This window comes from Plectrocnemia conspersa, unplaced genomic scaffold, assembly GCF_051122295.1.
Source record: "Plectrocnemia conspersa isolate PC_06_02 unplaced genomic scaffold, ASM5112229v1 ptg000010l, whole genome shotgun sequence".
Classification (NCBI taxonomy): domain Eukaryota; kingdom Metazoa; phylum Arthropoda; class Insecta; order Trichoptera; family Polycentropodidae; genus Plectrocnemia; species Plectrocnemia conspersa.
In genome coordinates this window covers 8,128,642-8,156,293 of record NW_028277174.1, presented here as the reverse complement: position 1 = coordinate 8,156,293, position 27,652 = coordinate 8,128,642, and the positions used below count along the sequence as shown (strand labels likewise).

General features: G+C 28.2%; 1 protein-coding gene across 2 annotated transcripts in view; it reads right to left on the bottom strand.

Annotated features, from left to right (window-relative positions):
- Window positions 1–6,948: 6,948 nt before the first annotated feature.
- Mp (collagen XV/XVIII-type protein multiplexin) overlaps window positions 6,949–27,652 on the bottom strand; it is a 486,190-nt gene continuing 465,486 nt past the window's right edge. The window contains exons 12-28 of one of the 2 annotated variants that reach the window (XM_088194596.1): window positions 22,869–23,033; window positions 22,670–22,787; window positions 18,668–18,751; window positions 18,535–18,599; window positions 18,263–18,460; window positions 16,824–16,940; window positions 16,556–16,654; window positions 16,226–16,499; window positions 15,403–15,530; window positions 13,504–13,596; window positions 13,314–13,436; window positions 9,871–10,001; window positions 9,634–9,813; window positions 9,362–9,505; window positions 7,520–7,600; window positions 7,294–7,440; window positions 6,949–7,228 (exon numbers count right to left, since the gene is read on the bottom strand). In XM_088194596.1, coding sequence (XP_088050722.1) covers window positions 7,353–7,440; window positions 7,520–7,600; window positions 9,362–9,505; window positions 9,634–9,813; window positions 9,871–10,001; window positions 13,314–13,436; window positions 13,504–13,596; window positions 15,403–15,530; window positions 16,226–16,499; window positions 16,556–16,654; window positions 16,824–16,940; window positions 18,263–18,460; window positions 18,535–18,599; window positions 18,668–18,751; window positions 22,670–22,787; window positions 22,869–23,033 — 2,088 coding nt within the window. In that variant the 3' untranslated portion in view covers window positions 6,949–7,228; window positions 7,294–7,352. Of the gene's footprint in view, window positions 7,229–7,293; window positions 7,441–7,519; window positions 7,601–9,361; window positions 9,506–9,633; window positions 9,814–9,870; window positions 10,002–13,313; window positions 13,437–13,503; window positions 13,597–15,402; window positions 15,531–16,225; window positions 16,500–16,555; window positions 16,655–16,823; window positions 16,941–18,258; window positions 18,461–18,534; window positions 18,600–18,667; window positions 18,752–22,669; window positions 22,788–22,868; window positions 23,034–27,652 lie in introns of those variants that run through there. The other variant, XM_088194597.1, reaches the window with a different exon arrangement.

Genomic DNA, 27,652 nt, shown 5'->3' with positions numbered 1-27,652 from the left:
TAATTTAAATTAAAAATACATGTCTGGCCGCTCTAAACAATATTTATATTAGTAAGATAGTTTAACAATACAATTTTAATTTATTGTGAGGGTTAGAGTTAGGTATTTTATTAATTAAAAAATAATTAGACTTGAAGTTAAAAAATGTAATGAACAGTTATAACACAAATATTTCAATTTTGAGTGAAAATTATTTGATTGTAATTGTTTAAGCTAATTTCACGCTAAAATGTCACATATTCCTCAATAGATCATGGTTATACACAAATCAAATATCATTACCAATAATGAAACTAATATAATTAACAAGGCGTCACATGAAAGCCACAACTGTACGCTACAATTATTTTTTAATTAATCCAATTAAAATACCAGATCTGGTTCTAATAACTATCCACGACAAATATGTCGGTAGTCACCTATTATATCATTGTATGTATAGTACAGCCACACATAGATTATGTGCACACAGCCCGAAGGTAAAAAGCGACAGTGTAGGTGACTGCAAAGGTGATTCGTAACATATTACATTATGACTTTTTTTAATACCACATTACAACAATGGACATTTAACAAAGCGCAAATTAGAATCGCCGATGAAACGTGATAGCCTCCGGCCGGATGATACGGCCACATCGCATAATCGATTATCCGAGCGAGTTCCGGCACTAAAATCTTTTGGATTCGGAACGAAGCGATTACGAAATCGAGTCACCAAAGCAAACTATGCGGAGAATTCGGCGATTCATAAAGTGGGGTCGATTCTTGAGACATCTTGTCTGGTAGCTGTCTATATTGGGTAATGTTAGCATAATTTAAAATAAATTTAAAGAGACATATGCTATAAAAAAAATTAACCGCTCCAAAATTTTTGAGTGTTTTTTACACATTGTTATAGAAACCAAGGACTTTTTGCCATCGTTGTCGTTGCTGTTTATCTGCCTCTCTATTGTAATTCGAAATTGTGAGAATATGCGAAATTTGCGTGTCGAAGATTATTCTGTAAAAAATCAGTGAATGTGCAATTATGGAATTTTTACATTGACGTTTTCCCATGTTATTATTACGTATAATTATTATGTGTTAAATCTTAGCAACAATTAGATGCCCGCAGACTCGGCTTTGAAATGTAATTGATGAAGTGAGAAGACGCTATTTAAACTAGACAATGGTTCTCAAAGTGCGTTTATGTGCGACTTTTCATTTCGTTCAATATAATTCCAATCGAATTTCTATTGTTTACGGATGGTAATTTATTGTATAGAATACATTTCAACGTCTTTAATGAATAAATAAATTATTAATTAAAGAAGTATTTGCTGAAAATAGCAATAAATAATGTTTTTAATTTTCATGGAATGACCATTTAGGATTACAATTGATTAATAAACAATTCAAGCAATAAAATCAGAATTTCGATATTCACGTTTTAAAAGTCGCGATATGTATTTTTGCACATTAAATTTGACTAGAGAAAAAATCCATCTCACTGGCACGCCCCTGGCGCCAAAACAAGCGCTTATACTGGGGTGGTCACCCATAATAGCTTGTAGAAACCAGTGTTGATATAATAAAAAAACAATTTAATAGTTCTACGTATTTGAAAAAAATATTTAAAAAAATAAAATTATGCCGAATTTATAAAATAAAATATTATATTTATTATTTTTTAATCTTTAACCGTTAATCGGAAAGATTATGACTCCAAGAAACTCATTTCAAATAAAAGTTTACAACGAGCTTTCACGATTTTAAATACTCAAGATCAACTGCAATTTATTCTGGCAAAGTAAAACAAAACAGACCAGTTTTTAATATATCATTTTAGGATGTAGTAACGATAATTACGATCGTGATTATAATTTTTCTGTAATGCTTGGCATTACGCCAAAATTATTTTTAAAATAATGAAACCTTATAAATTAGACGAAGATTAACATATATAAAAAAATGTAATTTAATATTAAATATATTTTCACCAGAAAAACCCCAATTCTATCATGTTTTGTAAAATATAATATGCCTGAAAATTAAATGTATTACGCATATAATAATTAAAAATTAATCAAATTGTAGCAGTAACTAATAAGTACATTAAAAATCTCATATTTAATATATACATTTTAATTTGAGTAAGAAATTAAGATTTTCAAAACATCTGCGAAATCGAAATTATTATCAGATCATTTCAATGTTTTTTATAAGTGATCGCTTTGGAAACTCTACTTAATGTAAATTATTATTATTATCTGGTGCATCTTGCACATGCATATACTAAATATTTGTCCGAAGAAGGGTAACTTCTTTTTAATCGCAATAACAAGTCCTCCTTCGACTTCTGTTACACATAAATTTATCAATGTTTAATAGTACTCTTGAAGTTGCCCATATACCTATGCTAACAAGTTGTATAATATAATAAAATTGTATTCATATCGTTACATAAACTTTGAATGCATTACAAGTGATCTACTTGATAGATATATATACCTTTTTATATGCATTTCAATATCTGATTATAAATACATTATACAAAGGCGCGGAATTCAGTTTTACTTTCCGTAAATTATCCATCTAGGCATCCACGCAAGTATACTATAGGTATAATTATATATTAATGTACACTCGACTTGAAAATTATACGTCTTTTCACGGGAATTGTTATGCGCCTATTGTAAATCATGATTATTAAATAAAATTTTCTATTACTCAACCGCTTATGGGACTCTTAATTTATGTGGGATTTTACTTGCGGAATTAATTTATAAAATACAATTTTAATTTGAGCAACTAAAAAATAGCGCTATTAAACGTTGGTTGTATTCATAGCTATTTCAAAATGTTACTCGAGTGGTTTTAGTATGTGACGAATGGTAATTGTTGCTCCGGCGCGAGTGATTTGCCCTTTAAGGAGAACCGCAAGGGTTCAATTTGGGTCCGTGGCTGTTTCTCATGTTTATCATTGCCATTTATGTATGTCTTAATAGTGTTTAAGCGATTTTAATACTAAATAAAAAACTCAATAAATTTAATGGGACAATAATATTATTTCTATTATAAATAGTAAGTAAATTCGTCACCATAAAATTTCAATAGAAATACATTGCCATATTTATTTATTGTGTATATGCTTATTAATGAATTAGATAATACGATGTAGCAACAAATAAAAAAAATAGAACTATAAATGTAGTTTCAATAAAAAATATATTTATTTAAATTAATTTAGAACCATCGTAACCTAACACGTTACCCAAATGCGTCATGATGGTGGAAAACAATAACTGTATTATTTCAAAACAATTTTTATTGAATTGAAACAATACAATTATTGACAGTTGAGCATATTAACAATTTCATTGCTAAAAAGTCTAGGGTATAAAAATACGCCTATGTTACTGCCGTCGTATCATGTAGTATGTACTGTATTGAAACGGTTTTGTTTGTGGTCAGTAACTTTTGTTTTCGGGTCAAATGCCTTCAATGTTTACCTTTTACCTGTCTATCTTTTGTTGAGTCATTCATTGCAGAATTGCCAGCCAAATTACACGGTCCGTTTGGTACTATCGGTAAGGATGTTCCGCAGCAAAATTAAATTCGCACGATCTAAAAGGCGATCTTGTTTGTGGCAACCTTTCAGATGGTAAAATGGCATCTTAATTGGGCAGTAGCAATTCAGAAGCGTCGAATTGAGGATATTTTGCAAACCGCTCGGGGGTTTTATCGAGTTTTGTTCCGCCACTGCCAATCACACCAATCGGAACAATAGTTTTGCGCAACTGGACGTTAGAAATTAAAAAGGCTCCGATCGCTATAGGTAATTTATTACGTATTCTGTTATGAATCTCTCGGATTGTGCCTTTTTCGTAAGTTGATTGTTGGTTTCGTTGCAGAATTGATCTTTGATGTTGGGCAACGGTGCCTTTTATAACTTGAATTTTGCTTGGGTTATATTATATTTACCAAAACGAGTTTAAATACTTAAATGGAAATTTAGGTGTATTAATATCATATAAAAATATGTATAAGGAATTGTTCAGCACATATAAACGAGCTCTAGCATGATTTTTACACAACCATTACATTTATGTATCTATTAGTTTAGGTAACAGAACCATAACTGCCGAGCTACAATTTAATTTATATACAATAATTAGATATATGTATCTATGTTAAAAATAAACATATATTGTATTTTCTCTAGAAAGAATAGCTAGATGTAGATGTTGAATTATACGATTAATTTAACTGTATCTATTAATAAGATCTTGTTTTTAAATAACATTGATTGTATATCATATAATATTCGGTAAAATGCATATATTTTTCCATTTTTGCAAAAAAATTGTGCTAAGAAAAAATATTTGAAAATACAGTAAAATTATTTTGTATAAATTCGTTGTTTTGATTTGATTAGGATATTGAAACTACTGTTATGGCGATGCTTGGTCAATCCGAATGGGTGTTTTCGCTCGTTTTTATACCGTTGGCGTTTAAAAAGCTAGGAGAGGCCTATTTGTGATTACAACATTAATAAAAACGAGTGTTTCGCTGGTCCTTCTGGCCTTCCCACGAGAGTCAAGGTCGCACGCAACAAGAAAATAAAAACCAATATAAACAATTTATTATTTTTACGGGATATTTATATTTATACAGAAACTAAAGATTTTTTCACAAATATTCTTAAACTAAATTTTGTAAAATTATTGTGTCTGTTATCGTAGTACGAGTCGAATATTCTGTTTTAGTTTTTTTTTTTGCTAGCATTTATATTACTTATAGAGATAGGGTACAATATTATTATTTTCATTTATTAAAATAAGCTTTTGAATTTTCGTTGCAAAAAAGCTAAGTAGTAGATAAACTGACCAAATCAACTGTAACGAACACACATGATAACATAAATATGTTTTTATAAAAATAATTTCCTGTGAATATTCATATTGATAATTATCCATATAAAAATGTATTTAATAAATCTTTTGTGGCAAATGCAAAAATAATTATAATATGTTTTTTAACTTTTAGCTGATTCTTAACTGAATTAAAAATGTACTTTGTACAGTATAAAACAGTGTTAATTGTTTTGCAATTGATTAATAATAAATATCAATATATAGAGACATCTATTATCAGGTTATACAGTGATAATTATTTTGAAATTGATTAATAATAAAAATCAATATATAGAGACATCTATTAACAAAAACATTAACTAAATAAGAATTTATCTATATATACTTTTATTATTATTTACTGAATATTTTACATTAGTAACTAAATTTCTTTACAGATAAAAAAATCTGATATATTATGTAAGATAAAATCATAAAAATATAAGACTAAAAATGTAATATTTTAAGCAAAGTTGTAAACCATGTTTAAATTTATTTTATAACAAATAAATATGTTATTAAAAACCTAAATTTGTAAACCCAATAAAAATTACTATTAATATTTTATTTATTAATATTGTATTTTTTATTTTAGATCCACTCCATCTAGTATAATCTAATATTCTTAACTATTGTTTTCTTTAAAGTTTAACCATCCTTACTTTTGAAATATAAAATAAGCTGCTTTTGTGGAATACTGCAGTTATACTCAAAAGAAACATCGAATTGTATCAATATGCAATTAATAATGAGACAAATAAAACACATATTTATATAATGACTTTGATTTTTAATATCGCCTTGTTAAAAGTACATCATTCGATATTCACGAGCAATAAGTCAATTTCACATGTATTTTTGATATAATATGTATAATACATTAATTTATTGTTACGATTTTTATTATTATTATTTTACAGTGTTAAAAAACTTAACGTTAGAACAAACTTAAATGTAACAAATGCATTGGTCAAAAAATATTGTTAATGTCGTTAGTTAAATTAGTCAATATAATACGTTCGTTTTTATGGACTCGTGAACACTTACTGACAAAGATGTAAATCACAATCAATATTATATTAAGTATGTATTCGTATCGAACGATAAAGATATGTTGAAGGTTTTGCATTCTGTAAAGAGTTATCAATAGATCGATGATAGAATGTCGTATAAATTATCAGACTCTTCAACGTATTTAAAAAACGAAAATGATATGATTTTTAACATTAATGATTTTTAATTTTGATACGGTCGTAATAATTTAACAACGTATTACATTTACAAAAATACCCTATTAAACCATATAAAAATTACTATTATTTATATAACATTTACAATTGGCTATATACGTAATTGACGATACATACGTAACGATGAGAAGAGTTTTCAGAACTAAATGCGAATGCATGACGATAATTATTATAAAATTAATTATCTTAAAAATATAATATATAAAAAATATTTTTAGCGATTTCTCATAAATAATTACTTGTACTGACTTAGTCAAATTATTAAAATACACTTACACGTTCATATTTGATCATATCAATTTAAAGTAATGAGCCTGAACTTAACGAAGAAATTATTTGTTTGACTAATGCAGTATTTCGAACTAAGATATTCGATAGATTCGATAAATTTGTTAAAACAATATATTGATACGCCTATAATATATTATAAAACACAGACAAATATTGTTAATTTAACATTTTTACAGTCTGTATCTATAAACAAATTATTATATAAGCTACAATCATTATTTCATTCAGTTTGCAAATTGGACTAAAACTTGATTTTTACTTGCATATCAAATAATCTTACTTTATAATTTATTTAACATTTATGAGTGAATATCAACAATCGTATCATATAATATATATAAGAATTATTGTTAGCGTTAAAAATTATTTTTACAATAGTATAACAGTATTATTTTCAACTATGCTTCAGAAGCTGGCGTAAAACAGAATGTTAATACTATGTAAAATCATCCATACATTACTATATAAATATTTTGAAAATAGGCGTTATATAAAAAAAGACAAAATAAAATAAAATTAAAATACTTGTAATACACGTTCACACTTAATTTTAGTTAATTTTTAGATTATTACTATTACATACATATATGTATAATTAGATAGGAAATGTAAAAACCTAATGAATTCTTACACGTCAATACTATTACCTAATTATTAATACAATTCATCCATTTGTTAACTATGTAAAAAAAGTCCGTATTCATTGTAAATTGTAGCACTACTAAACGCAGAATCAATTATTATGTATATATAACCACGACTCGATAATTTTATCATTAAACTAGAAATTTCCTGAAAAACCAAAAAACGTGAATTAAGAAATATATTTAAAATAAACGAATATACGGTTATATTACATTCCAAATGATGGAAAAGGTTATATTATTCTGACTAGAATATATAAGGAGTACGTCGTTTAGTCTTCATTGGTTTTTAATTCCTCCAAAATTTTTTGGTATTCCTCCATGCTTAATGCGTCGCTTTCTCTTAATGTTTCGTTATAGCTAAAAGTTCAATATAAATTTTCATTTTAATATGTTTATTAATAATCTACATTAGGGTATTTTTTTCATTTAGCATCACCTTCCAATTCCTCTTTTCTTTCTAGATGCTTGTGAAGTCGCTTCAATGCATAATAGAGCAAAGCGATTATTACAGGAATACCTAAAAATATGAATTTTAGTGTCATATATTTAAATTAAGAATGTGAATTGTATTTATGTAGTGTTAATGTATAAGTATCTTGTTATATATTGAACAGATGATGGGTTAACCCTTCCTAAGAATATAATAGTATTGACTGATTTGAAAAAAAAAATTTGAGCTTGGTTATGTAAAACATTTATTGCACAAACATGTTTTAATATTATTATAAAGTTGTTGAATCGGCTACCAAGGCAAAGAGGTCTGTCTAAATCGTGGTTTGACTAGTCGAACGTCAGTGCCGGAGCTCACCCGTTGACGTCGGCGTATCGGTACGTCCCTAAGTCAAATATAAAATAGCTTGGTTGGCTTACTGCGTCAATGAATCTAAACTGTAAGCTAAATAATTGAATGAAGCTTTTATTCTGAAAGTCCACAGAAAGAGATGATTCAGGATCCTCAGTCATTTGTCATAACTTATGAGTGTCTGGATTTTATACATAACTAATAGAATAGTAGCGAAAAACTACTATCTTCATCTTGTGTATCTGATGCTGCTGTGAAGTACGTTTTTAAACACTCATATAAAGCAATCCTATAATACTTTGAATGGTATATTTACGACTGCTTGATTTATTTTCTGAGAATGGTGTAATTAGCGTGTTTTGTGTCTCGCTAAGGTTTCCTAAAGTGACGTAATAGTTCTTCTGCGCAGATAAATTAGCACATCATATTTGATTGTTTCCAAAAATATATTAATACAAGTTATCCTGTGCTTAAGCAAAACTTTTGCAACAGCTTATTGAAGTATTATTTTCGACGTATTTATAACAGTATTGTTATTGTCGCATATTATCGTCGTATTCATTTACTGTTTGTAAATATAATATTTATGTAATATAATAGTAAATATTATATGTATCTATGATTACAATAAACAGTGCTGTATAACATAAAAAAATTACCAAAATCTCACAAATAGCAAGTAAAGGCATTATTTACTTTGAAATTGGTTGAAAAAATACAATTATATATGTGACTCTATTTGAAATAGTCATATAAAAAGTGTTTTTATCTTTTAATAGATAAAGACAAATTACTTGTCCTTGTCCGCTTTAGGACTTTGTTCTCATTTATTTGTGTAAAAGGACCAGGTAGCCACCGGAATAAAAAATATTTACAGATGGCCACATTATGTAAATACCTCTGAGCTAAATTGTAGATGCATTCATCAGGGGATGAGGATTGCTCATACGGCTAATTGGTTGAAATAAGCCAGGACATCATTCGTCAAAGCTGCTCGCAGAAAATATTTACATATGTTCTCAGTACTAAATTGAGTAATACCTATACATCAGATCTTTAAGGGTTTTGCTATTTACAACTACTTTACTTAAACCTAATTACTCGACGATCTGCTAGACCACTTCGATTCATCTGGAGCCTACCGACACTGACACTTGATATATACATATATATCTAAAACTCAAATAAGGAAAGATTACCTGTCCTCACATATTTCTTTCTACGAGTAAATGTGAATAAGCTACTTGTTCTTATCCTTACCCATCTATTTCTACTCATATGCACTCATCTACTAGTAAATTGATAGATCACATGTCATCATCTGTCTTTATTACTGATAGATAAGAATATATTCCCTGTTTGTGTTATTCTCATAGTACATATAAGTTAGATATTTGATTATTATTTGTATATTTTGTTTGTATATAAATATATTAGTGAATGTGTGTATGCATTAGTGTATATACAGTTGTTTACCTTTCTTGGTCTAAAAGTTTGTGTCCAAGTAATGAACTTGCTAAACCGACTTTGTCCGGGGAATCACTGTGCCAAGCGTCACAATAAGTATCCATGGCTCGTTCTCCTTGTGGATGAGATCCGTGCCATACGATCTTTTGTGGCCTTAAATAATAAAGTTGAATTAAAAAAGTAATTATTAAAAAGTCATGCTTTATAATTAAATATTGCAATTTCAAGCAATTTCTACTTTTTATTTAAACGTATAAAATGTTCTTCAAATCATGACATACCATGAAATATCTTGTAATATATTCTTTCCATTAAAGCTGTATATTCTTGGTGACTGTGCAAATAATCCACCAGCGCCGTCAAACAGATCACCCCAAGAATTAAACAGAACATCACCCCGAGTGTTAACGACGGGCAAGTCTCTATCGCTCCACCTCACTATTGAGTCGATGTTTTGAACTCTGAAAATTAGTTGTATCAATATATGATATTATTTTTACAATAGTAATTTTATTCACCTCGACGATAGGAATGCTCTAAAGGTTCCTCGTAGACCAGCTCGTCTCGCTTGTCGATAGCAAGCATAGTCGGCACCACGGATACCATGCATGTCTCCAGATACTGGTTCATTCAACGCTGCCATTCGTAGCTGAAATATATAAAATATGTGATTTATTATAATAATGATTATGTTAGGCTTAGTGCTAAAACAATGTAAGTCACTTTTCAATGTTCTTCAACTATTTTTAATTCAAAAGTTAATCTTGCATGTTACTGAATATTCGTTTGAGTGATGTATAATAAGTTTATGTAGTTTGGGTTGAAAAATATATTTGATGTTTTATAATACTAAACAAACGTTATTTATACTCATAACGATATAATTGTAAATTTAAAAAATAAAAAAATAACATATGGCATAAAACACTATTTTTTGTTGCGAAATAAAAAGGCATATTTTTATTTTATTCTTCAATCTAGGTACACCTAATGGTTTACCTAGATTTCCTAATCTTACGGATTAATATCGTGGTGATTAATTAAAATCGAGCTAGGTCGTACATATCTGGTATTGAAACTTCTCTAATATTGTGCTAATACAGTTCATAGAAAATATTTTTTGTATTAAAAAAAAATAGAAACCAGTATTATTTAATTGTTTTTTTTATTATTTTTATGTATATATATTTTTTGTTGTTATAATATACTTATTTTGTAATTTTAAAATGATATGAATCAATGGATATATCATACAATAAACCTAATATAATATTTAAATTTATTTAAAAATAAAAGGATAAAAAACACAAAAAATAAAAAATATGAAAAAAAAAATAAAATTATAAAGAATAAAATATAATTAAAAACACAACGTTTTACTAATTGTAATGCATTTTGTCTGTTATAGATTTTAAATGAAAAAATATATTATTATTACATAAAAAAATATATCTTTATTGTCTTAAATTTAAATTTAAGACAACAAAGATTTTTTTTGCTTGGTTGCTTATTTTTTTTTCTTTTATGTACATATACTTAAATTACTTCTAAATAATGTTAAGAAAAATAAATATATTTGAATGTAACAACCTTTAAAACGTAAAAAATATTAATAAATCAACACGAAATATTGAAATATAAAATTTAAACATACAAAATTACCCCAAAAAGTTTTTAATGCAAAAAATATTTCAATAAAAGAAGAAAAAAAATAAAAAAATAATGATATGCTTTGCTTGTGTTTTTATAATAAAAATAAATACAAAAAAATACATAATTAATTAAAAAATTAAAAGTGAATATTTATGATTTATTTAAGTATATTTTGTATGATTTTTTAGTGTTACTTATTTTTTTGAGAAATGCTATTTTTAATTGTTTTTTCCCAATAAGCATATTTGAAAATATAAAAAAAACAATAAAAAAAATGTAATTTTTAAAGACGATTCGTGTGGTAAATGATTGCCAAACAAATAACAACGTTTGATTTCTTTAGAAAGATCGAATTATACTATTCAATTGTCTTTAAATTATATTAATTACTAATAGTAAAACATGTCTTCAATTGATTATTTTACAGAAATATTGTTGCACACACGCAGTAAGCGCTCTTCATCAACGCCTGTTTCTTACAACAAAAATAAATACATAATAAAAATATTTACGTATGTAAATATAATATCAAACCTTAATATGTAATTATAACAATATATTATATAGTTTAATGTAGAGATATTATAAAATAAGTTAAACTGATTATTTTAATTTACTGTTGATTTAGATCAAATATTTTATGATGTAAAAATTTACAATTTCTGAATTTGAGTCTCATTTCCTAGATTACAAAAAATGTTTTTTTATTTAATATACTTAGAGATAGTAGTATATCAAATAAAAAAATAAGCGTCGTTTTCGGAGTGTTTTATGTAACCAGATAAAGACATACCTTTATTTTTCGAAATTTTGGTATTTACACAATTTTAATTGAATTCGCATATATCTGACCATTGTACAATTTGTTTATAACACATTATTTATACATTCTTCTGAAGCACTGAATCTCTTTGTGTTGCTGCAATTCTTCTTTTATCAAACAATAAAACCAGTGCTTCAGTTTCAACCGAACCTACTGAGTTATATGCGAGTGAGTATGTATTTGTGTGGATATTAAAAAAACAAAATACTTACCATTTTAGGATACCACTGCGACAATGGAGGCACGAGAAATAAAATGTAAAGGTTAAAAACGGTCGAGCATGGCGCGTTTGGGTCATAAACTCATTCTTGGGCAAACAAAGGGTCAATTGTAATGAATGATTCAGAGGGGAGGTCCAAGGTGGAGAGAGTGGGCTGGAAGTAGAGCCTTCGCCGCTTATGAAGCGATTGAATAAACAAAGGAAAGGTTTTGTTTATTTACTCGGAGGATTTTTTTTATTATTATTTCGGTTTTCGAAAGAGCGAAAGAGGAACAATTTCGTTATTTTTTATCATGCGCAAAAGGGTTAGAAAGTCAATATGTTTTGAATTAGCTCAAATACTTGTTCCAGCCAATTCAACTGTGTAATTCATTGTTGAAAGTTTCGTTATCGAATTGGCGTGTGGGCGATCCATATATTTTTCATATCCTTATTATTGTTTATATTATCAATTTATCGGTATGCACATGCTTATATTTTATATATTTAAATCTAATATATTATAGTTACCCTAGTTTATTTTCAGCGTATCATATTATTAATAATATTTTCTGAATATTTTGATTATGATCAAACAATGGATATTTCGTACTGGATCTTATACAATAAGTTACGCTATATTAAATACTACATGAATCTGAATTTAATCACGATCTATTATTAAAACACACCGAACCTTAAAAATGTAATATTGTACAAAAAAATATCTGTACGCTTCAGAAAAAAAAAATCGTTGTATGAATAATTAAATCCGGTTAATACCATACAAAAGTATAATTATCGGTTATTTTTTATTTTCATTGTCTGTCGATTCAATACAAATATTTTACACAAAATAAAACACGCCTCGGTTCATTAGTTAATCCACTTTTGCAAATTTCGCATAAAATATTCATAAAATAAATCATGTTGGCTGCATTCGCAGAAACTTGGTCGTAAATCATGTTATGGAAATCTTAGGGAAAACTTTCATATGACATTTATGCTCTTTTGCATGTTTTGCGATTTTTTCTCTTTCTTTCGACTAGTCACTTTGCAAAAATATAATAATGAAAGTGTTGACTGCAGAGCTGTGCTAAGAAAAATAAATAAAAAAAATGCTGTTGTTTGCAGCGAAGTAAGTTTTTTTACATTCAGTCGTATAATAATATCATATATCTAAAAATATATAAAATGTACATAGATACTAATATTATTTCGGTATATGTTAAGAGTGATACATATTCTAATTATGCTTATTTGTAGAAATTTATTATTTAACTTACATTAGGTCCTTCTACAGGTAGCGGTACGTTGTTGATGAGATTGGAAGCTTCGAAGGGCGGATGAGGCTGTGGGGGTGACGTCGTTGGTGGAGCTTGTGTGGTAGTCGGCAACAACGAACCCAACTATAATTTAAAAATAGGAATAATTTTTTTCTGTTAGTACAGTACTCAGTATAAAATTATTACTTACAGATATGTACTGCCATCCGTTGGTCACTCTAACCAGAAGTACTTCTTCGTCGATTTTGTAAGCCAATGTGCCCACTGGACAAAGACTGGCCATCTGGAAAGTATTTTTAAATATAATGATTGAAAATTTAAGTACAAATTTTTTTTTTTGAAAATATTTGATTATATTTAAAAGAAAATAAAGGCGATGTCAAATATTTATTCTGGATTTTACAACTATTTAAGTTGACTGTTGCGTATGAAATGTTGTTATTTTAAGGTAAATAATTGTCATGTACGGTTCTTACCACATAAATAAATATTACTGCCCGAGTATCTGATATTTTTTATCAATGGTACTTAAGTCTCGAATTTTAGGTCAGCAAGGCACATTTTGTTAAAAGAACAACAGTTAAAATACTACGCAGCATCGTTGCAGTAATATATAGCACCAGGGACGTCATTTGGGTAGAGTGGCAGTTAGAGACAATTGCCCCTCTTGAATTTAATTAAAAAAAAGCATGTCAAGTAATGAAATACTATGAATCTTAATGAAATAGAAATATTAAAAAATCGACCACTGCCTGGCCAACTTTTGCATCTCCCCCATGGAAAAAGTTTAAATGACGTCCCAGATTCTAAACTAGAAATTCTTCAAAGAAAATCTAAGAAAAAACTTAAAAAAAAAGTATTTCTTAAAATATGTCATTTCAATGAAATCGTATCAGAATATATTTTAACCGGTAGGTATTTATTTTTACTAGTGAAACTATATATAATCTGGTAAATACTAGTAAAATTATATGATTTCAAATTTTTCATATGCAGTAAAACATTTACATACTTAAAATTATATATTTACATGCGATGTATACATTTTACAGTGAATGTGTATTTTCAAGTGAAAATATATTTTCACTAGTAAATTCCAAATACATTTTCATCAGTAGATATATGTATTTCTACTGGCGAAAATATAATTTTACTAATATGCGCTAGTGAAATTTTGATATAAAATTTGCTAGTTGTGAAACATACATTTTCTGTTCAAACCCAAACCTAACCTACACGAATTAACCAAGCCCAGCTTGACGTAATGAAAGTTTTAATAGTAATTATAGTTTTAGAACTTTCATAAGGTCAAGTCCAATATACAAACTAAGCCAACTCATCCCTTAGAGGAAAATAAGCGGCAGAATAAGAACAGACAGATGTTATATCTTGCATATTGTTCCATAGTTGGTCCGTAGCTTGATATTACACTATGTTTTAAAAATATGGCAGCTATTTTTACTAATATTACTACGGAATTCTGATATGAGAGTATTGGGCAAAGTATATTCAAACCGAATTTTGGTCTATAGGAGGGCGCAAAAACAAGTATCACTTCTCAGAAGTCAAAAATTCACGCCAAAAGAAATAAAATCGTGTCGGCGCCGTTGCAGTTGGAACGCTCGGTAACGAGCGTAATATTAAAAAAACGACCAGTGACTGGTTAACTTTTGCTCTCCCCTATAAAAAGCTGAAAGGACGTCCCTGTATGGTAGTAATACTCATATGGACTATAAAAGCTTTACAGTACAGGATGTTGTATCATATAAGTTATGTCCCAACTTGAATTGAATCAATCAGTGAATTTAATGAGTAGATAGTTTTATTATCAGCAAGGTAATTAGCGTTATAAGATTGATTTTGCTTAAATATAAGATACAACTTACAAGTGACTTGAGCTATTTTAAACAAATATCTTAGTTCCTGTGGTTGACATATTGCTCTTGTCTTCTGTTTATGTGAATATTCTGTACAAATCTAAGGCACGTATTAAAATTGAACTAAATGCAATAATAACAACGACGTTTTAGTTATATACTTCTTTTAAATAGTTATTAAATTCATATTATTTATTTAATAGTATGTTAACCTTAATCATTGTGTCTGTGTTCTGGAAGGTAACTGCTCCAGGCACAATCCTCATTTGCTGTTGTTCTTCTTCTCCACCCATTCTTCCTTGCTGCTGGTAGGACGACGAAGGAGAAGGATTCGGAGGCGCTGCGATAAATTGAGACGAATGAGCGAATTTTAATTAAATCAAATAAACCTGCGTGATACATTGCCAAACTCTGGATAGTTTTCTTTATACGCGCCCCATCGAAATTAAAGCCCGTTTGCCCCCTTTTGATTTGAATTTTACACTCTCGTCTCGTCGAAAAGGTTTAATTCCGTTTAATTTGGCTTGTTACAAGAGAAATTTAGTTGATTAAGAGCAATAAACTCGGAGCGGCGTTTCTCTACGTTCAACTCGAATAACGGAATATATTTTATTAGAAATAAAAAATCGAGAGCTTTTAAAACATGAATATAAAATATATGAAACTACATTTTTCCTATTTACTACTTACAAGTTATGCGTCTTACCATTAGAGACCGCCTCCTTAGAATCTCTCGAATCTCTATGATCTTTCAGAGCTTTCAGTTCGTCCAGAGCACTTTTGTGCGTTTTTGCTGATCCAGTATTTAATGTTTTTCAAAGACAGCAGAAAGAAGAGAAAAACATTTGGATCTATTATATATAAATATATAAAATACAGACATATACTCAAGTCTCCCTAAAGGCTACGGTTTATTGTCAGCGTTGAAAGGGAGCAAATTGAGTGACGTTCGCGTGATACATGTTTGAAATTTTGCTCAAAAAGCAAATTGCTGAATTGTGTCGTATATAAATACATAGCTAGACAAGAATATACCTGGTCTACTGTGTGTTGAAGTATCTCCATAGACAGGCATGTGCATCGAGAAACCTGGCTCTCCTTTTTGTCCCACAACTGAAAGTCCAGCAGGTCCAGCGGGACCTGGAGGCCCTGGTGGTCCAGGTACTGTAACATAGCGCACAGATCCATCTTCAACTGAAGAACCTGATCCTGCAGGACCTGGAGGGCCTGGTGGGCCAGGAGCTCCATTTGAACCATTAGTTCCAGGAGTACCATTCGTTCCTCGATCGCCCTTGTCTCCTTTCTGTCCCTAATGAATATTATAAATTAAATTAAATTATAAAATATATTCGATTAAAAACTTACAGATCCGAATCCAAACATCCCAGATGAAGAATCGCCCTTATCACCCTTAATTCCAGGCGCCCCTGGAAGTCCTCCTGTTCCCGGCGTTCCAGGTGAGCCCTGTTAAGTAAATAATACACCGTTAAAAGCTTTAATTATGTACGTTAATGCCCCTAAATGTCCATTACTTACTTTAAGCGATGCCTTTAACGCGAAAGCCAAAAGTTAACGAAGTATATTATGAGTTAAAGATAAAGGTTTTGATCAATGTAATATTAAAAAAAATTACCGTCCATCCTGGTAGTCCGATGTCTCCGACAGTTCCTGGTTTGCCTGGTGTCCCTTGAATTCCTTGGATGCCTTGTCTACCTCGTTTGCCTCTCGGACCTTGTTCACCCTTTTCTCCCTGAATTATCAAAAACAGTACTTGATAATTATAATAACAATTAAAAAAATCACAAAGAAATTCGTTTTTAATCTTTTTTTTTCGTAAATAATAAATTTTATTGAATTAAAAATCCGATAAAAAGTTAATTGAAGTGAAATCATTTTGTAATTTTAAACACAATTTAAGGCTTTGCAAAATTGATATACAGTGTAATAATTAAGTTTGTACTTTCATGTAAAAATAAATTTAGTGGCGAAGACTACTTGTAATGATGGCATTTAGTTTCAACCTAAATTAATAACTAGAATACAAGTATCATATTTTTGAATTAGGTTAAAACTAGGAAATACATATAGCACGTAATGGGATATATAACATTTTAAAAATACACAGAAAAATAAATTATAAAAAAATATAATATACATGATCGTATAATAATATATAATTCTCAACCAAAAGTAAGGATGAAACTTAAAAAAGCTTTTAAACTTTTTTTGTGAAGTCTCTTTAACATTTTAGTATTTATTGTGACGTCTTTATACTGATTTAAAATTATAAGTTATATTAAGGTAGAGGTGCACAAAACTTAAATGTAGCTTCATAAGTTAAAATAATATTAATGAGCTTAAGAATAGAAATTAATATATTTATGTAATACTATCTATTATATTTTTAAAATATATTAAATATTTTTTTTTATAATTCTTAAACAGTTTTAACGAGGCACTAGATTGTACCATTCTGCGTCAATCTCTTAAGATGCATTTGCCTATGGTTTCCATCTTAGGATGTGTTTGTTTCGGTTCATCTATCGAAATTATAAAATACAATTCTAGCTATAAAAATAATTTATGCAAATGCTACCTTTTTGTATGTTTGACATGCTGGCAAACAATATTTATAATCTAAATTAATTCTTCTTGGAATATATGTATGAAAGGCATTGCACTTTTATAATTAACCAAACAGGTCGAAATTGTTGTACAAGACTCACAAAGAGCGAACTAATTCAGACGTAATATTTATGTAATATCACAACTTGTAAATTTCCGTACTTTAAATAAAATAGTTTAAATCTTTATATTTTATATTTAATAAAACAGTTTAATTACTGGAATACTAATACGGCGTGCTACTATTTTTTTTAAGATTTAAAGTTACGTAATTTAAATACGAACAAAAATTTGATCTCATTGATCGATCAATTGTGATCGCGCGGTCATTGGTCGATTCGGTCACGACGGCTGCGCTCTATATTCTAGTTTATATTGAAGTAATTCAGTTAATTAATTGTGTGTACGTTTTAATAATAACAATTAGTAAAATTAATTAATACATGCCTTTATCGGTACAAATTCAGCATTGCTGCCAGGAACCGGCAAGCATGGAGCTCCCTTGTCGCCCTTGGGTCCTGACGATCCTAAGGGACCTTCGATTCCGGGCATTCCTGACGGTCCGATTTCTCCTCTCTCTCCGGGCTTTCCGTCGTTGCCAGGGTATCCCTGCGGCCCTTCTATGCCCCTGCTACCCTTTTCACCCTGTTATTAAGCGAGCGTTCCCTTATTAAAAATTCATTATTAATTTAAACATTCATAAATAAAAAAATAATTACTTTGGGACCGAGTGAACCCTTTTCACCGGACGGACCTTGAGGACCAGCCACGACTCGCGTTCCGTCTAAATTTTTATTTAACAATTACGATACATTTTTTTATTTTATATATAAAAAAAAGATTAAAACCTACCCGACCCGTCGTATCTTACGTCGTCATCGATCGATCTAGTGGGAGGTCCTGGAGGTCCAGGTTTACCTTCGAGACCTTGTTCGCCTGAAAAAATAGTAAACATTCGATGTAAGGTCTAGTGGCTGGGAATTAAAGCAAAGTCAGCACTCTTTCATTTTTTACCTGTTATATAATTAAGTTTAATAACATCTTACAGTAACCAAACCGAAATTTAAAATTTATTAAAAATTCATTTATCGTAGATTCAGGTTACAAAAAATGATTTCAATCATATAATTATATCAATATTTAATTTGTAATAATATTGGGTAAGTTTTTTTCTTTATTTTAGTGATTCGAAATATAATTTCCTTCTAAATATATAACCTTCTACTGCTCGGATATTTTTTTAATTCCGTTAACTTAAAATCTTGGATGCTCTGATTCAAAATATTCCGATAGCCCCCTTTTCTCATTGTCTCCATTCTGAAATTTTTTCGTTTAAGTTATGCATATTTAAAAATTATGGGTAGCTAATAAATTACATACCACTTCACAAATGTTAAGTTAAGTGGTTAATATAACAGGCAATTTTATATAAATTATCAATGTCATTTAAAAATAAATTTTGGGGTTCAATTATATTTAAAAAAAAAAACAACACAGATTGTACGGCCAAAACACGAGTAACTGTTGAAACGTAAAAAAGAACACGATATTTACTAATATCAGACGCGAACGGTGAGATACATTCCCTTTCGCTCGCTCGCGTATTAAGTGAAGAGAGTGAATGAGAAAAGGTGGCGTGCAGAACGCATGTAAAGCACGACCCACGACGCGAGCGAGCGAAAGAGAATGTATCTCACCGTACGCGCCTGCGTAATATAAATGGATATTAAGTAATTATAAAAAAAAATAGTTTTCTCACAAACCTATGTCCAAATAATATATTTTTTATTATTTAGATAAAATAAATAAATAAATTATTATGTGTATAAAAAAATATTATTCATAATTTAAAATATACATAAACTTATTTATCCATCTGTTTATTTAATAATAATTAATACTTATATTGTTGTTTTTTTAAAATAAATTTATGTTTTAGAATATAATATTATTATTATTATTTCATTAATTTATTTAGCTTAATAGCTAATCTTTACATCTAACAAATTTAGTAAACATATATATAAAAAATACATAACAGAAAGAAAAAATAAAAATATACAATAATAAAGACTTAATATTATAATTTATTTCTATATGTACGAAGGTGTTTTTTTATTCCATTTATGAAACCCGTTATATTTTCGCTGTTTCGGATTTCTCTTGGAAGACTATTATATAAATCAAAACCTCCGTACATAACTCCCCTAGCCGTACTCGTTTTCTTATACTTAATTATCTTTAAATTTTCTTTATTTCTAGTATTATATTTATGTACATCTTTATTTCTTATTAAATACTTATTAAAATATTCTGGTAACATATTATTTTCTAACTTATATATATAAATACTAAAACATTCATATTAATTTTTAGAATGGTTTTAAAGTATACTATTGTAAGTGTTTCGTGTTATGTAAATTATTGTAACTCAATGTGTTTTTTATTGAAAATAGGAATTTAAAGTAAGATACACAAAATTTTTCTCGGTTTTTATTTATTTAAGCACCATAAATAAGCAAATAAATTTTATATTCATATTAAACTTAACGTTATTACCGAAAGATCTTTTTCTAAGAACGCATTTAAAACTATTTTTAGTTTATATTATTAATTCCTAGAATAAGCTTTATACTTAACGATAATAATGCAAAAAAGTGTAATTAATTTATGCTATTAATATTTTTTTATGAATAAATTTTTGTTGCGCTACAATAAATTATTTTTGCTTATTGCTCTCTGTTGTATTGGTCAAACATTAAATTGTCTTTATCATATTTATAACTCGATTGAATATATGCACATACATATATCAAATACTGCTTACTGTCGAAACAAATATGTCAAACATATTTATAAAATAATAATACATTAATTTAATTTTACGTTATTGAAACTTTGTAAGTGAACGGAACGTAAATTATATTGATGAAAAAAAAATGGCTATCCATTCCGAATAAAATATTATAACAAAGAGAAATGATCGGATAGATAGTTAAATTTCGAAACAATGATATTACAAAATAACACACACAAAAACATCAAAGGAATTCAGTACAAGAGTCAATCAAAATCACTCTATATACAAATAAAAATATACTAAATTGGTTTATTTTATAGAACAACATTGAGTTGTATTATTTATTTACAGGTGATAACAAAATTTTATTATTATTCTAATTGCTCTGAGATAACATTTGTAAAGCATTTTATTAGTAAAAATATAAATATTTATATAATGCTAATATTTTATTATCGATGCTCATCTATAAAAACATTTTAATAAAATATATTTCAATTGAATACTAATTATTAAGTATATTATCATTTTATAAGATGTTCCTAAATATTGGGATAACGAGCCCCTTTTATTCAATAATAAGTGTCCTATGTTTCTATTACCGCCAAAATAACGGTGATCCTAAATGGGATAAACTAGACCACTGGGGGATAATGATTGAAATTGGAGGTTTCGTTAGTGATAATTGATACTAACGTACTAAAATGTACATTTAACAAGTAAAACATGCTAACTTCAGAATAGGAACCAAAATTATATTATTGTATATTGTTTAATATATAATTAAAAATGATATTTTAAAATATATTTTATTGTAATATGTCATAAAATAAATATTTGATTCACAACAGAGTCAAAATCATTAGTATAGTAGCATTATCATATTAAAACTACATTATGGAAATTAGTTCTGATTCGATTATGATTTGTATGTAATGATTATTTATATTTTGAACGAATTGTTAATTTTATTATCTCCTTCTTAAAGGTTGTCACTGAATTATTCATATAATGAAACTTACATTATATATGTTACAGTAAATGAGAAATAATTTTATTTATTTGAGTAAAATTATATTTGCTTACATTTTCACCGATAAATATATATTTTTACTAACAAAAATATAATTTAATCGATAAGCACTAGTGAAATTTAATGATGCATTAAAATTTTCTGTTTAAAGCAAAACCTTATTTAATAGGATAAAATGTCCAAAACAAACTATATTTGTTGAACTTCCTTTAGGTCAAGTTTGGCTTAGTTAATTTCTTTAGTATAGGTTTGAGTCTGAACAGCAAATGAATGGTCTTTCGCAACTATCAAATTTAATTTTATAAACATCTTGAGCAGTATATAATTTCATTAGCATCGGTTAAATTATATTTTTGCTAGTTGTAATATGACCGTTGAAAATGTACTTAAATATTTTTTACTGAAACAGTTATTAAAATTATATTCATACTAGTGATAACTTGACTGAAAAATACAATTTACTGTAACATATAAATTAGTAAGCTAGATATTTATAAGTAAACTAAGAATCTATTAATATAGCACTAGTGTAAAAATATTTTTTTTGAGAGCAAAATTGTCCTGAATTTATTTATAATATAAGTGCTATGAATGTATTTTTAATAATATAAATTCGTATTTTTGCAATAAATATTTATATTTAGTAAAGAAATTGCAATACATGAAGGATATTAAATTCTACAACTAACTGAAAAAAATAGGCACATAAACTATATTTTTAGCAAATAAAAAATATATTTTATAACGCAGTTTTTTTATTCTATAATTTAAAAATGTAGAAAGAAAATATAAATATATTTTTTAATCTACATTTATGTTTAAAATAAAATAGTGTACTTAAGGATTATTGAGATTGTTGATAATTATGCAGACTTTTTTTATTCTTCGCAACTAGTTACTACGACATGGTAAAGAAATATGTACTCCTACTTATAGGTTAATGCTTTATAATTTACTATATTTTTATTAGTACAATAAGCGGTTAAATATATTATTATTTATTTGAAAAATATAAACAAACCTTTTTCTCCTTTTTCAGCAGGTTGTCCGTTCGTACCCGGCAATCCCGGCAAACCATCAGTTCCAGGAGGTCCTCTCTCGCCCTTTGACCCTAAAGGACCGGTCACACCCGTACTACCCTGTATATAATTTATTATTATAATAGGAACACCCATTTTTATACATAATCTTATAACAATACGAAAAAAAGTTTTTCTTGCCTTATCGCCCTTGTGTCCTCTGTGACCTATTTCTCCCCTTTCTCCTTTATGCCCCATGAATCCCTTCTCACCTTGGGTCCCTGATGGTCCCATAATTCCCGGTTCGCCTTTAGGACCCGGAGTTCCGGGCCTAGAGTTTCCGGCTCCGCTGCCGAAAACCGATTCCTGAGGGATAGCAGATGTAGTTAATTGATATGACCACTCTTTCGTACTGAAGCGAAATTAATTACAAAATTAACTTTTGTCTCTTGAAATGTATGAACATACTATATATAATACATATTTTATATATTATATATATATTATCAACACTCACTTACCTCTATTATCCAAATAGGATAATTTAGGTTTATTATGCACTAACCTTAAATATTCCTCTAGGCTTCCAACTTGGCTATAAAAAATCGTTGGCGTGAAAATGAGAAAAGTCACGTGAATACAGATAATGCAAAATATACACATTTTTACCTTTCGAATGTGTTATTACAGCATTTCCCAATCTTTTTTAAATGGCGGACCGGTTTTTTTATTTTGTATATAATTTTTTTTGCGGTTCACCTTATGTTTAATAGTGATAATAATAAGTATCTTATCAGAACAAAGTCAACATAAAATATGTGAGCTCTCTAGAAAGAATCTAAATTAATGTTCTTGCTAAATTAAAATTTATAAAAATTACAGTTTGACTTTTTAATCTATTTATGTTTCTGTTTCTATTCCTCATTAAAAACTTATTATTAAAACATATATGATTATTTTTCAGAACATTTATTGCAATTTTTTAGATAAAATAGTGTTAAAAATAATTATTACATATAATATATGGATATTTAAAGTAAAACAATATAGATCAGGGGTGATAAAATTAAAGATAGCTAAGCTATTTTAACTATTTAATTTTCTTTAAATATTGCAGAGAATATATAAGTATAATAATTTCAGTTGCTGCAGTATTTTATGTATAAGAAAATATGTTTTTTAAGAACATTAATTTTTTCGCTGTATGGGCAAAAAATTTTTGGCATTAATTTTTAGAATGGTTTTAATGTATACTATTGTAAGTGTTTCGTGTTATGTGGATTATTGTAACTTAATATGTTTTTTATTGAAAATAGGAATTTAAAGTAAGATACACAAAAAGTTTCTCCGTTTTTATTTATTTAAGTACCATGTCTTTTTTAGTTTGACATCTATAATTAAATAAAATAAAATTGACCTGTAAATTTGTTCTACTAATATTTATAAAGGGGTGGAAATTTAAAGTTCTTCTACTGATATACAGTTTATATTAATTTAGTAGCAATTTCTTTACGGGGCTTGAAATTTTGTTCACCTTTGATTCAGGCTTTCAAAAAAATATTTTTACAGAACCTATAATGAATGGTTTAAAAAAAAGCTTTACGCCATTTAATGAATGAAATTTGAGAACTATTCGCAAAAGCTTTTTCAGATTGTCGGTCAACGATTTATTTTAATTTTAAGATTTATTTAAAACTAATTTTTAACTTAATCCAATTGTCATGTATTTAAGCTGCGCTGAAAAAAAATTCAAGAGTTTTTCTCAAATTTGAAATGTATGTGTAATTTATAAAAAATAAAATCTGATTAGTTGATAAAATTAAAAGCCATTCAACTTATATAAAAACAATAGTTTTAATGCGTTTAATTTTTTTTGTGTATCGATTTCTTCTCCAGGGATCGAAACCGGTCCGCCTATTATAGTTTGGAAAACGCTGTTGATATAATAAATAAATAAAATTATAATTATCGCCATGAGAAAATTCAAGCCGCCTGCGGATACCTTTATTGTTGATTTAATATAGGCGTATTAAGACTTATACGCGCTTATTAAATTAAGGAAATAGTTCACGTTCGTGAATAAATAATATAAATATAATATGTACGTACACGTTCGCGTATATCCAACAACGAATATTGAAACAATATTCGTTGTTTGATCAAAGGGCAAAAGGAAACACTCGCCTGTTTTGTATGGGGATAGCAAAGTGGAGAAAGGAAACACCTGTCAATGCCAAATGTTGGGCGTCTCTTATGTGCGAAACTATCCACCCGGCTTTTGGATATTAGACGCCCTTTTGTAGCGCGAGAAAAAATGATTTATAATAACAAAACGCAAGAGAAAAGAGTTTTCTTTTATCGAGAGCCATATATAATATTATGCGCGCGTGTGTTATTAAACTAACGTGCAAATTGAAATAGGACAAGTTGTGTAATTTCGTTAATACTTGGCGTGATGGCAGCCAGTTAGAGCCGTGCAGGTGTTGCAAACCTTTAGAAAGGTTTGGCTCGGAGTAAAAATGTTTAATAATAATTATAATAAATAACTAGTTGGTGGTGAAAGAAAGACTCTTATGGTCGTTGGTTTTTCTCGTAAGAGAGACAGCTGCCCAGCATGGCACCGAGAAAACTGGGGCATAAATGTATTTAAGAGTTTAAATTCCTAATTAATTTAACAAGTTTTATGTATAATAAAAATTAAGAATAAAAGTAGACTATAACTTTATATTGCATGAAAGATATTAAGCGGTATCAACTGTATTAATTGTGTCCAGAGCCTGTCCAGAAATAATTTTTAATAATTTGATGTCAATAAGGGCTTAGGGCAGAGCAAAATAGAGAGCAATTAAATTAGGCCAAAGTAACAATAACAATAAAAAAAAGTACAGGAAAACAATGGAAAAAACAGAACATTTTTTCTATGAATGATTAGTCAACAAATCTGATTATTTCTGCAAAGTGTAGCGAAGATCTGTCAGATATTTGCTAGGTATAGAGATTCAGAAGAAACAGAAAAACTGTATTTTATAGCTAAATTACATGAATCTGATGCAACGGCAGCTTTTATTTTCAAGAAAAATCCTTAGCAGAAATAAAAAAATGGATTTACACATGTCTGAGATGAATACATCTACTAAAGCCTTTTACACATACAGCACGAGGCCAGTTCAATTCAGTAAAAAATCATAACTATTAACACTATAAAGGCCGATGGCACAACATGTGTGCCATATTTTTTATAATTATAAAGTAGCAAATTTATATTCAAATTGTTTTTCAAATATTTTTTTATTAATTTTTAAAATAAGTTGACGTCATCTGTTGATAAATTGAACCATGTAGCCACGCGATCTGTATAATCGGAAGTTGAGACAAGCATACTTTGTGAAAGGTATGAGCCATACAGATATGCAATAAAGGCCTTCAGTACTACATAAACAATTGAGAAAGGTGCTGATTAATAGTTAAGGGAGAATTTGCTTTGGTTCCCTAAAATTTATTTATCTGGCATAAAAAAATATAAAAATGCTGCTTGTCCTTTGGGATGAAAGTGAGCCATAAAGAGAATAGTAAAACATATAATTTGAATATGTCTATTCATATAAATTCAGACATCGAGCGCATTACTGATTCGTATCAACTGACACGTAATGATCGATGGCCATATCTGATTAAATGTCAAAGGATACGGAAAAAGCTTATTCCATAAAAGGTGCCGAATTATTTTACATATTTGGCGCTCTTAGATATTGCACAAGCATTGTTATGGACAGATTATTTACATGCTGGTGGTCCGATTTTTTTGAAGCTTAATTATAATTGGGTTCTTTGGGATCATAACGATAATGATTTTCTGTATTTGGCTGTCGTCAATATCAAAAACCATTGTCTTAGTTAATAAAGCAATAATAAAGTTTGTGGAATTGAAGCATTGAAACACATAACGTAAAAAATTAAATTAAATTAATAATGTCGTGGTTTTCTCGAAATTATTATATAGACACTGAAGATCTAGAAATAAATACTTATACAAAAAATAAAAATAATGTGTTTATTATGTTTAAATAATATTCTTTACATATCTGTATTATAAATGTCTTGTTTTTAATTTAATTTTCATTAAAATACTAACGAATATTACATTTTTACGACTTATTATAATGATCAATGATACATACTATATATTTCCTCCCACTGGTAATAAATATTGTACTCTACTAATTAATTATACAAATTTAAGTCATTAGATAAATTTGTTTTTATATTTTTTTTAGTAAATATTTTTTGATATATAATACATTTTTCTGTTTAGTATTGATTTAATTAGTGGGTTAAATACTTTAATAAATTTTATTATACTGCTAAGATTAAATTAAATTACAATGTTTCTTATTTTTTTTTTCGAAATACTATATTTTATAATTTAATTTAGTGGTATGCTGTATTATAAAATTATTTATATAATTAATCATAAACATGCTAAAATAAAAGTAAGCATCATATTTTAAATCAGATCATAGTTTAAGATATAATATAAAACAAATATTTAAAAATTCCAGTGTTATAATAAATTAGCTACGTATTAAAAGTTGCTTCAACAATGATTCAATCAATATAACAGTACATTTATCTATCACAATTTAATACAGAAAATTATACCGATTCTACTGTGAAAGTTATAACCATTTGCATAATTGTGCAAAATATTTACGCAACAATCGCGGAGAGATTTAGTGACCAAACAATTGCGTTAATAATTTAATATATTACAAGTAGCACCTAATAGTCCGTGGATATTTATGACCCATAAGTACCACCGAAAAAAAATACTTTTTGTTTGGAAAGGACGCGCGCTTACTAAAATACACTCTACCCTGCACATAATACTATATTGTTTTACCCTTCGATTACCAGTCGCCAGAGAGACCACCTTAACCGTTTCACTTTTAAAATGTGAAAACATACTGTGTATGTCCCCAGCGATG